Raw genomic sequence first — 16,446 nt, forward strand, 5'->3', positions numbered from 1 at the left:
CTACCCTCAAACAGACAACAAGACAACACACTCATACGTCATTTCGCGCAGACGAGCCATCTTACATCTCACCCTGACGACCGACGCACCATTCGACGTAAGAAAGACTTTCCCACAGACTCAGACTATACACCCTTCATAGACAGTCAGACAAAACTCATAATGCATAGTCTCAAGCACTCATCTGCCTGTGGCCCTGATAACATAAGCAACATCCACCTAAAACACATTGGACCACAAGGTATACACGCACTCACAAACATTGCAAACTACAGCTATTCACACAACACTATACCCGACATCTGGAAGCATGGTAAAATAATCACCATTCCAAAACCGAACAAAGACCCAACAATCCCAACATCGCACCGCCCAATCACACTTCTCTGCACCCCCTCTAAAGTCATTGAACGCCTAATACTTAAACTTGTCACGGTTTTAGGCCACTACACTCCACAAACACTCTTCTGACAAACCTCACACAAAGAATTTTAGATGGCATCAATTCAGATAGGCCCCACCACAGAACACTTCTTATAACATTGGACATTAGTAAAGCTTTTGATGCTATCCCCCGCCACAACCTAACAAATAAAATATATAACACAGACATGCACAATAACACCAAAAGATGGCTGGCCAATTATCTGGCGGGCAGGAATGCTCATGTGTCATATAATGGCCAATCATCGCACATCAGAAACATTAAGAACGGAGTACCACAGGGCTCAGTTCTATCCCCCACATTATTTAATCTATACATGCATGACTTACCCACGCCAGACACCTCAGAAATACAAATCTCTTCCTACGCAGACGACATAACAATCACATGCACACATCGTAACACAGACAAAGCTGCAGAAATAATCCAGCCTTACCTTGACACACTCAACACATGGTTCATCACAAACAGACTCAAAATAGCTCCAACCAAATCTACAGCAACACTTCTCACCAACTGGACAAAAGAACACAAATACATACCTCATCTCTACATCAACAACACTCTAATACCACACACAAACACACCGAAAATTCTTGGTGTAACATACGATACATCCATGTCTTTCAAACAACACCTCACAAACATAAAAAACAAATGCACACCTAGACTTAACGCACTCAAGTCAATCACTGGAACAACATTTGGACAAAACAAAGAAACTAATATAACAATATACAAACAATGCATACGCTCAGTGATGAATTATGCGAGTCCTGCATGGGCTCCTAATCTCAGTGAGTCACACCACAACACCCTTCAAATCATACAAAACAAAGCCCTAAAAACAATTACAGGCTGCACAAATACATCACCTACAGACCATTTACACCATGAAACAAAAGTCCTCAAAGTCAAGGACCACCTCGACATGAGAGGCACACAAACACTTGCTGCAGCCACCACAAACACATCACACCCGCTACACTACATAGCAGAACACCCACACACACCAAGAAACATTAAAACTACACCCATAGACCTTTATTACACACAGATACTCTCTTCTCTTCCTCCACAACCACCAAATACCAGCCTCCGGAAACATATTCATAATCATATCACTCACCGCTCCATTAACACACTGAAAGACAACACACTGCTACATGCCAGACCCCCTGATATCCACCCTTCTGAATCCTCTCTCCCACGTAAGGACAGAGTCCACTTGGCCAGACTGCGATGCGGTCACCACCCAGCACTTCTAAGCTACCAGAAGAGGCTGGACGACCGTGTTGTTGAACAGCTGCCCAGGATGTAACACTTCACCCCATACCATACAACACATAATGGAAGACTGCATTATACACAATCATGCACGCAAACAACACAACATACACTCTATAAAGGATTTGTGGGAAAACCCAGTTTCGGCTGTGGCCTTCCTTGGGGAGACGGGACTGCTCGGACAGACAGTCTAGGGAACGACAACAACAACAACAACTCCCTTTCCGCCCCCTATCTCTTGCTCACCTCGTTTTTCACTCTATCCAGCCTAGTAACCCCTACCATACTTCTCAGGCATTTCATTTCAAACACATTTAAACTCTTATTCTCTAATGTTCAATGTTTCTGCCCCATACAGTGCTGTCAGCACAATCACTTCTTCATACAATCTCCTCTAAGCATCCATTCCCAAATGTCTATTTCTCATTACATTTTTTAATCTCCCGAGGCATTTACTTGCTTCTCTCAATCTACATTCTACCTCCACCTCCACTCCTCCCTTTCCCACTGCATTTGCCCCCAAGTATCTAAAGCTATCCACTTCCTCCAGTCGCTTTCCCTTAATACATACATACATATACCAAGGCTTTTTCTCCCTTACAAGGGAGGTAGCCAAAAAGAAAAAGGCATAAAATCATTCCCATCCATTCCATCCCTGAATACACTCCACTCCCCTCCATCCTCCCTCTTATCTTAGCACCTCCTGGATGACGGGTCATCCCTGCACCTTGTCCACTGCCCTGGGTCAGAAGCAGTGTCGCAAGGCACAGGACATCCATAGCAAGGCCGCTTCATTAAATCGGCAACCCCCCCCTCTCTCCGTCCCCCCATGCATAAAAGGAGAAGACGGGAAGAAATCCCCTCGGGCTGCATCAAATTTTGCTCACACATACTACCTCACCCCCCACCCCCCCCCACCCATTCCACCTCATGCATCACAACATCATCCATATACAGCCATTCTCCATTCACCCTGTCTTCTGTCCTCTCCCGTCCTTCCTCAACAGACATTCCCCTCTTCCCCAAAGCCCCCTTCACCCCATCCATCCACCTCATTCTAGGACATCCCCTCATGTTCACTCCCTCCACATCTGCCTTCCATACCTCTTTTACTAGTCTTTCTTCACTCATTCTTTCCATGTGTCCAAACCATCCTAATACTCTTTCATCAACCCTATCTCCCAACTCCCTCTCCACCCCTGTTCTCCTCCTCACCTCCTCATTTCTCACTCTATCTAGCCTAGTAACCCCCATCGTACTTCTCAGACACCTCACCTCAAACACATTCAAACTCCTTCTCTTTTCCTCTCTTATGTTCCATGTTTCTGCCCCATACAGTGCTGTTGGCACAATCACTCCTTCATACAGTCTCCTCTTAGCATCCATTCCCAAATGTCTATTCCTCATTACACTTTTTAATCCACCAAGGCATTTACTCGCTTCTCTCAATCTACATTCTACCTCCACCTTCACTCCACCTTTTCCTGCCACATTTGCACCCAAGTATCTAAAACTATCCACTTCCTCCAGTCACTCTCCTTTAATGCTCACTTCCAGTCTGCTGCCACTTTCACCCCTTGTACATCTCATCACCTTACTTTTACTCACATTTATCTTCAGCTTTCTTCTATCACACACTCTCCCAAACTCTGTCACCCTTAATACTTCCTAAATATACATACATACATATACCAAGGCTTTTTCCCCCTTTCAAGGGAGGTAGCCAAAAAGGGAAAGGCATAAAAACACTCCCACCCATTTCATCCCTAAATACACTCCACACCCCTCCCACCCTCCCTCTCATCTGAGCACCTCCTGGATGACGGGTCATCCCTGCACCTTGCCCACCGCCCTGGGTCAGAAGCAGTGCCGCAAGACACAGCACATCCACTGCAAGGCTGCTTCATTTAATCGGCGACCCCCCCTCTCCATCCCCCCTTCCATATAAGGAGAGGACGGGGAGAAATCCCTTCGGGCTGCGTCAAAATTTACTCACACATACTACCCCAACCCCCCGCCCATTCCTCCTCATGCAGTCACAACATCATCCATAAACAACCATTCTCCACTCACCTCTGTCTTCCGTCCTCTCCCTTCCTTCCTCAACAGACATTCCCCTCTTCCCCAAAGCCCCCTTCACCCCATCCATCCACCTCATCCTAGGACGTCCCCTCATGTTCACTCCTCCACATCTGCCTTCCATACCTCTTTTACTAGTCTTTCTTCACTCATTCTTTCCATGTGTCCAAACCATCCTAATATTCTTTCATCAACCCTATCTCCCAGCTCCTTTTTCACCCCTGTTCTCCTCCTCACCTCCTCATTTCTCACTCTATCCAGCCTAGTAACCCCCACCATACTTCTCAGACACCTCATCTCAAACACATTCAAACTCCTTCTCTCTTCTTCTCTTATGTTCCACATTTCTGCCCCATACAGTGCTGTTGGCACAATCACTCCTTCATACAGTCTCCTCTTCGCATCCATTCCTAAATGTCTATTCCTCATTACACTCTTTAATCCACCAAGGCATTTACTCGCTTCTCTCAATCTACATTCTACCTCCACCTTCACTCCACCTTTTCCTGCTACACTTGCACCCAAGTATCTAAAACTATCCACTTCCTCCAGTCGCTCTCCCTTAATGTTCACTTCCAGTCTACTGCCACTTTCACCCCTTGTACATCTCATCACCTTACTTTTACCCACATTTATCTTTAGCTTTCTTCTATCACATACTCTCCCAAACTCTGCCACCAGCTTCCTCAATCCCTCCTCCGACCCTGCCACAAGCGCAGTGTCGTCCGCAAACAACAACTGGCTCACCTCCCACTTTTCTCCATTTTCTTTAATCATCTCCAATCCCTGACCCACTACCCTAGCATTCACCTCTCGCACCACCCCATCCATGTATAAGTTGAACAGCCAGGGCGACATAACGCATCCTTGACGAAGTCCCACCTTTACTTCAAACCACTCACTCTCTCCATTTCTAATCCTGACACAAGCTCTACTACTCTCATAAAAACTCTTGACAGCTCCCAAAAGCTTTCCTCCTATCCCATAAATCTGCATAACCTCCCACAGTGCCTTTCTGTCTACCCTATCATAAGCCTTTTCCAGATCCATAAAAGCCCAAAAAACATCCTTCCCCTTTCCTATAGCTTTCTCACATATCTGTCTTACCACAAAGATCTGATCTACACAACCTCTACCTGTCCTAAAACCACACTGTTCCTCACCAATTACTCCTTCTGTTCCTCTCCTAATCTTCTCAATTAAGATCCTCCCATAAGCCTTCCCTACTACACTTAACAGGCTAATCCCTCTGAAACTACTACATTCACACTTGTCCCCTTTTCCCTTGTAAAGAGGAACTATACAGGCACTTCTCCAGTCCTCCAGTACTCTACCCTCTCTCCAGCAAACATTAAATAACCTCACCAACCAGTCCACCATCACTGAACCTCCCTTTTTCAGACATTCTGCATGGCATCCATCCAGACCAGGTGCCTTACCTGCTTTCATCATCTTAACAACTGCCTTCACCTCATCCTTCCTTATTTCTCCTCCATTCTCCTCACTCATCACTCTCATTTTCTTCGCATTTCCCACTGCAGCTATCTTTCCTTCCCTATCCTCCTTCACATCTAGCAACTCCCTAAAATATTCTGCCCATCTTCCCCTTACTGCCTTCTCTTCCATTATCATCTCTCCATCTGCACCTTTTACCTTTTCTTCCCTACTTGATTTGCCTCCTCTTTCTATCTTAATTTCTTTCCAAAACATCTTTTTATTACTTTCAAAATTTTCTGTCACACTCTTACCCCATTTCACATCTGCTCTCCTCTTTGCCTCCTTTACCTTGTGCTTTACTTCTCTTTTCATTTCTTTTCATTGTACGTCTCATATGACTTTTGTCCTCTTTTGTAACCAATCTGTGAATGCTCGCTTCTTCTCTTCTACAACCTTCTTTGTTTCCTCATCCCACCATTCACTACCCTTTCTTCTATTTCCCCCTGTCCTTCTTGTTCCACACACCATCCTTGCACCCTTTAAGACTCCCTCCCATCCTTGCACCCTTTAAGACTCCCTTCCTAAATATAACAGCACAAAAACTGAAGCCCAAATTTCAGAACATACCAAGACTGGATCATATGAGTCGGCATCACCAGTGAGGAAGGCAAAAACAGCCCTTAAATATGGATCCACTAGGTGGGCACGTAGATTGATGCAAGTATCTCTCCACAAGGCCTTTCTCTCATCAGTAAAACCTGAAATAGCCAAGATAGAATCTTATTTTTTTTTTTTTAAAGTTGTTGGTGTAACATTGTATTGAGGTACTGACTGCATAGATATATGTAGTCAATACTTTAGAGACATTGGAGGCACCCCTAATGACTTGAGGTATACAACTTTATCTATGTCAAAGACAAATCTCCACTCAAAGAAGAATGCTGAACTGCTTTATTTTTGTTATTTCTCCTCTCTATTAAGAGGATTTTCATTATTCCTCCTCTCTGTTCTTATTTTAACAACTCAAAGGGATTCCTCCAGTCATCTCTTTTTCTGCATATGGGGATAGAGAGGGGGTTGCCAATTAAATGAAGTGGCCTTGCTGTGGATATGATGTGTCTTGCTGCATTGCTTCTTACCCAGGTCAATGGGCGAGATGCAGGGATGACCCACCATCCAGAAGCCAAGAAAAGTGGGAGGAAAGTTCTGCTAATGAACTGAACATCACAGTGTAGCAGTGCCTATTACACAATCTATAATGTATGCCAATAACATAAATATAAAAGTATGAACTGTTCACAAGATTCATACCTGCCATGGCCATAGCAGTGGTGTTAAGTGTTGGGTCTTTGCCTTTTCCTGATCCTCTTTGTAGAATCTGTATAGCTTGTCTGATATGCAGATTGAAGACAGCTACAGCAGCTGCACGTGTATACTCCCCACTGTTCTCTAAGCAGCTCAGGAAACTATTCAATAAAGAATCATTGTCAAAGCCCCAAGAGCACAACTCTAAGGCTCTGTGCCTCTCTTCTGATCTGTGGATTAGGAAAATCTTACTACATTTCACTTTTAAGTGATAGTAAATAAAAGATCAATTAATCAATGCATTGGAGATGTAGTGGAGTAACGAGTTTGGTGGTCTGTCTTGAACTTGCTTTGTAAACTTGGTTGGTATATGTTTTTGTGTGGATGTATTGTGTGGTAATGGTGGTAGATTATGGTTACAGATGTTTGTGTAGTATGCTGCAGGGGTTGTATCTTTGTTGTATTCTGTTGGTGGTGTTTGTAACATGTAGTGTGAAGGGTATGTGGTATGCATTTTTGAGGCGAGGTATGACAATCCGGAGAGTAGGAGACAGGACCTAATGAGCACTGCTCCCTTCTTGTAGACTACAATTACGAAAATACATGCATGTATGAGGACCCTACAACTAACAACATAAATGAAACTATGATGTAAAACTTACCTGAACATTTTACAATATAAAGTTCTGTTGCCCTCTAAACCAATCCAAGGTTTGTTGATGATATCAGATTTTGTGCTTGCCAGACTTAATAGTGTTCTGTGGTAATAGGATTAAACATTAATAAAAGAGAAAAGATAAAGTAAAAACACATTGTTATACATACTGAAAAGACAAAATGATAATAATAATGATAATAATAACACGTAATAATTACCGGACACCTTGGTATTTGTAAGGCACACCTCCTGGCAGTTTAAAGTTTGCTGACTGAGCCAAACCTTTAGCTGCATCCAACCAATTCCAGAGGTTTTTCAACATCAAGTCATCTGTCAAATCACCATTTGCTGCTAGGTTGCTAGTCTGAAATAACAATGGATAAAGGGATCAATCATTTCCTTTCCTCAGGGGTTCAGAAGTTATTATCACAAGGTCATTATTCAAAGTTATGTGTATTCAAAATGAAAATCTACAATAAAGCATTTTCCAACCCAACCATTTCTTAGATGTCTTTACAGATATCAAAGGTTTAAATTTCCACAGCTCACAAACACACATTGAGTCCATATTTGGCTTGTGCTCTCTTCATGATGTCAGTGGAGATATTATAAGAATGCTGGTTTCCCTCATGGTTATGATCCATGTAGTGCAATGTGTTCTTGCCTTGTGTCCATAGCAGATCATTCATTACTGACCAATTCAGTGTGATGCGTTCATGAACTGTGTAGTCTACAAGCTTTCCTGTAATTGTCAAATTAATGTGATAAAATGGATGGTTAATGTAAGAACTACAAGAATATATATCCACTGAGATAATATTTCTGCTAGACAGCATGTTCTTAACTTAATCATACAGATTATACATACATACATATACCAAGGCTTTTCCCCCCTTACAAGGGAGGTAGCCAAAAAGGAAAAGGCATAAAAAGGCTCTTTCCCCCTAGCAAGGAAGGTAGCCAAAAATCAAAGATATATATATATATATATATATATATATATATATATATATATATATATATATATATATATATAAAACACACACACACATAAACAATGAACATATAATTTACCACTTCTTACAACACTCTGCAATGCCAATGAGTACTGTACCTGAATAGGATACGGTAACTATTCTGTTTTCATGCATTGGGTGCCATGTGAATCCTGATAGATAGTTATTCTGATCAGTGGAAATGCTCCTTGTTGTGAATGTTGGCTCCTGGTCCTCTGCACCAACTCCATAATACTGGATGTCATAGAGACGAACAATGTGGCTGTCCATGGAGAGGGAAGCTAGAAAACCATGTCTGTGAATAGTGAATTACACAGAAAGTGTGGTTAGCCAATCATAAAAACCATACTTTCTCTCCTTTAGTGTAGTGACAAACTCCACACATGTTCCTAAGGCTAATGTTACAATTCTAAATTCTACTTAGCTGAAGGGAGCCTCCTACTGAAGTAGGTCTTGTCAAGAGTTCACCCCTCTGCTGAACAAAACTGCTTATTACTTGCCAGAACAAAATCTAGATATACAACTATATAGAAGTTGAACAGCATGGAAAAAATATAATGGCAAGCACTTGACTCATTTTAGGTCTATACATACATATACCAATGGCTTTTTCCCCCTGACAAGGGAGGTAGCCCCCCCCAAAAAAAAGGCATAAAATCCACTCCCACCTATTCCATACCTACATACTCCACTCCCATTCACCCCCCTCCCTCCCTCTTATCTTGGCTCCTCCTGGAATTCCTGAATCTTGTTCACTGCCCTGGGTCAGAAGCAATGTACCAAGACACAGCACATCCACAGCAAGGCCGCTTCATCTAATTGGCGACCCCCTTTCTTCGTCCTCTCATACAGAAAAATAGAAGATGGGGAGATATCCCTTTGGACTGTGTCAAAATATTGTTTACACAAACTCCCCAGTCCCCACCCACTCCTTTCCATGTATCACAGCATCATCCATACACAACCATTCTCCACACACCCCTATCTTCTGTCTTCTCCTTTCCTTCCTCAACAGACATTCCCCTCCTTCCCAATGCCCCTTTTACCTCATCCATCCATCTCATCCTTGGTTGCCCCCTCATGTTCACTCCTTCCATCTCTGTCTTCCACACCTCTTTTACTAATCTTCCTTCACTCATTCTCTCCATGTGTCCAAACCATCCCAATACTCTTTCATCAACCCTATCTCCCAACTCTCCTTGTTTCTCACTCTATCCAGCCTAGTAGCCCCTACCATACTTAGGTATTTCATCTCAAATACATTTAAACTTTTCCTCTCTTATGTTCCGTGTTTCTGCCCCATACAGTGTTGTTGGCACAATCACTCCATACAATCTTCCCTTAGCATCCATTCCTAAATGTCTATTTCTCATTACACTTTTTAATCCCTCAAGGCATTTACTTGCTCCTCTCAATCTACATTCTACGTCCACCTCCACTCCTCCTTTCCTGCCACATTCGCACCCAAGTATCTAAAACTATCCACTTCCTCCAGTCTCTCTCCCTTAGTACTCGCTTCCAATTTGCTGCCATATTCTCCCCTTGTACATCTCACAACGCCACTTTTACCCACATTTATCTTCAACTTCTTTCTCTCGCACACCTTCCCAAACTCAGTCACAAACTTACTCAATTTGTCCTCTGATCCTGTTACAAGTGCAGTGTTGCCAGCAAACAACAACTGGCCCATCTCTCATCTCTCTCCACTTTCCTTAACCATCTCCAAATCCTGGCCCATTACCCCCATGGCGTTCACCTCCTGCACCACCTCATCCATGTATAAATTGCACAGCCCATCTTTACCTCAATCCACTCACTCTCTCCATTTCTAATTTTAACACAGACTCTGCTACTCTGGTAAAAACTCGTGACTGCTTTTAACAGCTTTCCTCCTATCCCATATATCTGCAATACCTCCCACAGTGCCTTCCTGTCTACCCTGTCGCAAGCCTTTTCCAAATCCATAAAAGACTTAAAAAAAATCCTTTACCTTTTTTTGAAAGCTTTCTCACATATCTGCCTTACCACAAAATCTGATCCACACAGCCTCTACCTGTCCTAAACCCACACTGCTCCTCACCAATTACTCTGTTCCTCTCCTAATCCTCTCAATCAAAACCCTCCCATAAGCCTTCCCAACTACACTCAACAAACTGATCTCTCTGAAACTACTACACTCATTCTTCTCCCCTTTTCCGTTGTAAAGTGGAACTACACAGGCACTCGTCCAGTACTTTTCCCTCTTTTAGACAAACATTAAACAACCTCATCAGCCAGTCCACCATCACTGTACCTCCCTTTTTCAGACATTCCGCATGACACCCCATCCAACCCAGATGCCTTACCTGCTCTCGTCATTTTAATAACTGATTTCACCTCGTATTTTCTTATCTCTCATCCAGTTTCCTCATTCATCACTGTCATTTTCTTAGAGCTTCTCACTGCAACTACCTATCCTCCTTCACATTAAGCAACTCCCTAAAATACTCTTCCCATCCTCCTCTCACTGCCATCTCTTCCATTATCATCTCTCCATCTACACCTTTTACCTTTTTTTCTCTACTTGATTCGCCTCCTCTTCCTCTCTTAATTTCCCTCTAAAACATCTCTTCATTACTTTCAAAATCTTTTGTAATACTCTTACCATATTTCACATCAGCTCTCCACTTTGCCTCCTTTATCTTAAGCTATGGGAGCAGTCAAGAGTTTTTACATGAGTAGTAGAGCGTGTGTTAGGATTAGAAATGGAGAGTGAGTGGTTTGAGGTAAAGGTGGGACCTTGTCAGGGATGTGTTATGTAGCCTTGGCTGTTCAATTTATATGTGGATGGGGTGGTGCGAGAGGTGAATGCAAGGGCAGTGGGTCAGTGATTGGAGATGGTTAAAGAAAATGGAGAAAAGTGGCAGATAAGCCAGTTGCTGTTTGGTGATGACACTGTGCTTGTAGCAGGATCAGAGGAGGGATTGAGGAAGTTAGTGACAGTTTGGGAAGGTGTGCTAAAGAAGGTAGTTGAAGATAAATATGGGTAAAAGTAAGGTGATGAGATGTACAAGGGGAGAAAGTGGTGGCAGACTGGAAGTGAGTATTAAGGGAGAGAGACTGGAAGTGGATAGTTTTAGATATTTGGATGCAAATGTGGCAGGAAAGGGAGGAGTGGAGGTAGAATGTAGATTGAGAGAGGCGAGTAAATGAGAAATAGACACTTGGGAATGAATGCTAAGAGGAGATTGTATGAAGGAGTGATTGTGCACTGTACGAGGCAGAAACATGGAACATAAGAGAAGAAGAGGAGTTTGAATGTGTTTGAGATGAGGTGCCTGAGAAGTATGATAGGGGTTACTACGCTGGGTAGAGTGAGAAATGAGGTGGTGAGGAGGAGAATGGGGTGGAAAGGGAGTTAGGAAATAGGGTTGATGAAAGAGTATTGGGATGGTTTGGACACATGGAAAGAATGAGTGAAGAAAGATTAGTAAAAGAGGTGTGGAAGGCAGAGGTGGAAGGAGTGAACATGAGGGGTCAACCTAGGATGAGATGGATGGATGGGGTAAAAGGGGCATTGGGAAAGAGGGCAATGTCTGTTGAGGAAGAATGGGAGAGGACAGAAGAGAGGGGTGAATGGAGAATGGTTGTGTATGGATGATGCTGTGATACATGAGGTGGAGTGAGTGGGGGATAGGGGATGAGAGAGTATGTGCGAGAAATAAATTGATGCAGCCCCAAGGGATTTCTCCCCGTCTTCTCCTTTTCTGCATGAGGGGATGGAGAATGGGGTCACCAATTTAACGAAGTGGCCTTGCTGTGGATGTGCTGTTTCTTGTGACACTGCTTCTCATCCAGGGCAGTGGGCAAGATGCAGGGATGACCCGTCATCCAGGAGGTGCCAAGATAAGAGGGAGGGAAGAGGGTGGAGGAGAGTGGAGTATGTTAGGGATGGAATGGGTGGGAGTGGTTTTTATGCCTTTGTTTTTTGGCTACTTCCCGTATATGGGGGAAAAAGCCTTTGGTATATGGTATGGTATCTTATGCTTTACTTCTCTTCTCTTCATACCTATGATTCTCTCATCCTATTTTGTGACCAATCTGAGTGCTCATTTCTTCTCTTCTACAACCTTCTTTGCTTCATCATCCCACCACTCACTACCCTTCCTTCTATTTCCTCCTGTCCTCCTTGTTCCACACACCACCCTTGCACACCTTGTGACTCCCTCCTTGAAACATCCTTATTCCTCCTCCATTCCTAATTCTACTCTATCCTTCATTACCTCCCACTCCTCTCTCAGCTTCTTGTACTCCTTCTTTTTTTTCTCATTGAAGCAGTTTACTCTAAGCACCTCCCTACCTTCTGTTCTTTTCCTCTTTCTCCAACTATCCTCCATTCTCAACTCATCTTCCACCAAAAAATTATCTGATATTTCCCCACTCTCTCCCCTTAGAACATGTACATCAAAAAATCTTCCTCCAAAAAATGGCCAGCCCCCCCCATTAGCCCCCCCCAACTGAAATGAGCAAATTGAAAATTTAAAACACTCATTGAAATCATTTTATTAAGTGCAATTTTTAATTGCCAGGGCTAAAGATTTGTCAGCCATTAGTGCTAGCCCAACCATTAACCCCCTCCCCTTCTGAAATGAGGATAATATATGTGTATTATCATATTACTATTAGCCCCCCCAAAAATTTGCTCAGCCCCCCCTTAGCCTCCCCAACTAAAAATTCCTGGCGCCGCCGCTGATCTACCACCTTTCCAACCACCACCTTCTCCCATGTGTACTTATGCATGCTTGACTTTCTTCCTAAACATTGTATTTGCTATCATCAACTCTCTAGCCACATCATATCATCTCTCCACAATTTTTTTTTCCTGGAACTCCACACTTCCCAACCACTCCATCTATTGGTTCATTTTCTACCCTGGCATTAAGATCTCCCAATACCTCTACATTGACATTTCTCCCGAGACCCTTTATGCATTCATTTAAATCTATCCAAAAAACTTTCCTTTCCTCTACACTCTTCTCACTACCAGGCCCATATGCACTTACAAAAACCTACATCTCCCTTCCCAGTTTCACCTTCCATTCCAGCACACATTTATCCATCTCTTCACTTACTAGTATAGCCATCCCTTCCCTCTCTTGTCTTCTCTTAACTCATAACACCCTCCTAACTACATTCCAAAACTCAAACTTGCCCCTCCCTTTCAACTTAGTTTCACTCAATATCAACACATCCATCTTTCTAGAGCTACAGGATCATTAAATCAAAATATAGCACAAGTCTGCAATAATTTTTTTTTCTAATGTGATAAGAAAGAAAGGCATCAATGTTTCACCTTGTCGGACACCAAGCTAATTTTGTAATGGGCTTGGGGTCATTGTGACACAAAACAGGTCTCTCCAGATTACGCATATCCCATACATGAACCTAGAAAGAAAATCATAAAATGTAGCTTTTTGTACTGATTTGTGATTAGTCATGAACAATTCTAATATGCAATTCAAAAAAGCTGTGAATTCAATGTGGAGTGTATTGGAAATGTACAAGATAAGGGGAAGTCTATTGAGAGTGGTTAAATTTTTTTAACAGAAGTAGAGCTTGTGTAAGGGCTGGGAATAAAGTGAATGGTTTGAGGTGAAGGTGGGGCTGGGCAAGATTTGTGCAACATTACCATGGTTGTTCAATGTGTATAAGAATGGGGTAATCAATCTGTAATCCAGATCTCTCTTGCAGGAAATCCACAGCTCTCAGGTAACCAGAAACAGCCACAGGATTGGCCTACAAGTCACTCAGAAAATATATTGTGTTGTTGTCTGGACAAATCTAGATGTGCATAGTGTAGGATAAGGTGTTCAATGTCTACTATATGATGATCACATTTGGGGCAATTTGATTTTATGGCTGGTCCTATTCTGTATTGGTACTGTTTCAATACCAGGAAGTGGCCTGAATGCAATTAGGCCCATGTGGTTCTTGCTTGTCATGACAGTTTCTTGGGCTGATATCTGAGTGTTAGGTGGAGTATGGAGTTTGGGGGGGGGGGAGTCAGTCTTAAAGTGCTTATTATGTGACCTGAGTATGTACATGTATTTGTATGGATGTGTTCTGAGGCTCAGGTGGTTGTAGTTGTTGTTGTTGTCATTCCCTAGACTGTCTAGCCAAGTAGTCCTATCTCCATGAGCAATGCCATGGTGGGAGATTGTTATGGATGTTTGAGTCTTACACTGTAGGTGTAGTTTTTTGTGATGTTTAGTTGGTAGTGCTTGCGTCATGTGGTGGAAGGGATGAATGGGACAGGGCTCTTATGAAAAACGGAGTGGCTATTATCCTGTGTTGCTCTATGGGGACAATTTTGAAGTGTAGATGTTCTATTGGGTTTTAATGCATCTATGATGGGTGTAGGGAAGATGTATGCTTTGACCTGTCCATCTCTTTATAAGTGAGAAAAGGCCTTTTGATAAATGTATGTACATACATTTACAAAAAAAAAAAAAAAAAAAAACTTTCACTTTATAAAGGAGATTTAGTCAAGGCATACACCTACTCTTCACTCATTCCACATCCACCCAACACCTACTTGTCCCTTCTATCTTAGTTCCCTGTCCCTTGCTCAATATTTGGGTCCGAGATCATGCAGCAAGACACAGCACCTCTACTGTGAGGTCAGAGTCAAAACTGGTTTACCCTCACTACTTCATTACATGGCAAATCTCTTCCCTTCATCCACTCAAGAAATTACAAAGTAAACAAAAATAAATACCTTTGGGCCATGTCAATTTCTCATCCATTCATAATCACTATCTCTTGCCTTCTCACTTCCATGCCTAAGAGACATAACCCTTGTACCCAAGGCCCCCTTCACCCTATACATCCACTCTTATATTTAGTCTTCCCCCTTAAGTTTACTCCATCCATCTTTGCCTTCCACACATTTCTTGCTAGTCTTTCTTCATTCTTTGATCCTCTCTAAAAGCAAAAGACCATCCAGTGCCAGGATGGGGAATAACAGACCTGATTATCAACAAAGGAAGCAAACCTCCGGTCTGAATGTGGGTCCATGCAGATTCCATATACAGCCTTCGTTGGCACTGTGGTAATGACTTTACTCTCTGTGAAAGAAAATCAAAAGAGAATTTTACCTTATTATAGGAACTGTTATTCATAACCTATAACAGAGAGAAGTATTTAATGAGTTTTAATTGTGAATGAAGTGGGGATGTGCTTTGACTCAGTCATCATGACAGGTCCTTTAATATCCATATGAAAATGTATGTATGCACAACAAGAACTAGTCAGTAAAAACAATGATGAGGGAAAGAGAGAGATAATGTGGGGGGAAGGAGAGAGAGAGAGAGAGAGAGAGAGAGAGAGAGAGAGAGAGAGAGAGAGAGAGTAGGGGAGGAGGGAGAGTGGGGAGGAGGGAGAGAAAGAGAGACAGAAGAGAGAGAGAGAGAGATGGAGGAGAGAGGGAGGAGAGAGAAAGAGGGAAGAGAGAGAGAGAGAGAGAGAGAGAGAGAGAGAGAGAGAGAGAGAGAGAGAGAGAGAGAGAGAGAGAGAGGGAAAAGTGAGAGTGGGAAAAGAGAGGGAAAAGACAGAGAGAGTGTGGGAGGAAAGAGAGAGAGAGGATGGGGGGAGCAAAAATAGAGGGAGAGAATGGGGGAGCAAAAAGAGAGGGAGAGAGTGAGGGAGGAGAGAGAAGGAGAAAGAGAGAGAGTGTGGGAGGAGAGAGAGTGAGGGAGAAAGAGAGAGAAAGAGAGGGAGAGAGAGAAAGAGAGAGGGAGGGAGGGAGGAGAGAAAGATATGGGAGGTGGGGGGGGGACATTTGTGTTTTGCTGGAAGGCATAAAGTGTACCATTCCCTAAGTAAAAAGTTCCAAATGAAAAATTACATAAAGCTGAAAGTTGCATATACTTAATTTCTGACCCCAGAATTCATACCTCGTAAATCAAACATCTTGATGTGTTTGTTGTTCATGCCTGCCAATAAAGTGTGAGAGGCATTTGTGAAGAAGCAAACAGAGTGACTTGTATCTGGAGTTCCAAATTCAATCACTGGCTTTATGGTGTCACTGCAAAAACAAAGAAAAAATTTAAGCATGTTACAATGATCATTTTCTGAGAATATTTTTGTACAAGGTAAGGATGGGAGAGTTAGTTGAACTGGTTTTGTGTATAGCATGGTTGGAAGATGGCTTACTCCCAATTGCTCCAGCCTATGGTGAT

At 42.8% G+C, this 16,446-nt stretch overlaps 1 protein-coding gene across 1 annotated transcript in view; it reads right to left on the reverse strand.

Annotated features, from left to right (window-relative positions):
- The window catches only part of mio (GATOR complex protein mio), a 61,761-nt gene that overhangs the window by 22,948 nt on the left and 22,367 nt on the right, over positions 1-16,446 (reverse strand). The window contains exons 5-13 of the mRNA XM_076173172.1: positions 16,162-16,292; positions 15,236-15,333; positions 13,560-13,651; positions 8,326-8,522; positions 7,769-7,953; positions 7,430-7,575; positions 7,216-7,311; positions 6,560-6,783; positions 5,876-6,006 (exon numbers count right to left, since the gene is read on the reverse strand). Of these exons, the coding sequence (XP_076029287.1) occupies positions 5,876-6,006; positions 6,560-6,783; positions 7,216-7,311; positions 7,430-7,575; positions 7,769-7,953; positions 8,326-8,522; positions 13,560-13,651; positions 15,236-15,333; positions 16,162-16,292 (1,300 nt within the window). The remainder of the gene's footprint in view (positions 1-5,875; positions 6,007-6,559; positions 6,784-7,215; positions 7,312-7,429; positions 7,576-7,768; positions 7,954-8,325; positions 8,523-13,559; positions 13,652-15,235; positions 15,334-16,161; positions 16,293-16,446) is intronic.

Source organism: Oratosquilla oratoria, chromosome 34 (assembly GCF_046742065.1).
Source record: "Oratosquilla oratoria isolate Oo_2021 chromosome 34, ASM4674206v1, whole genome shotgun sequence".
NCBI lineage: Eukaryota > Metazoa > Arthropoda > Malacostraca > Stomatopoda > Squillidae > Oratosquilla > Oratosquilla oratoria.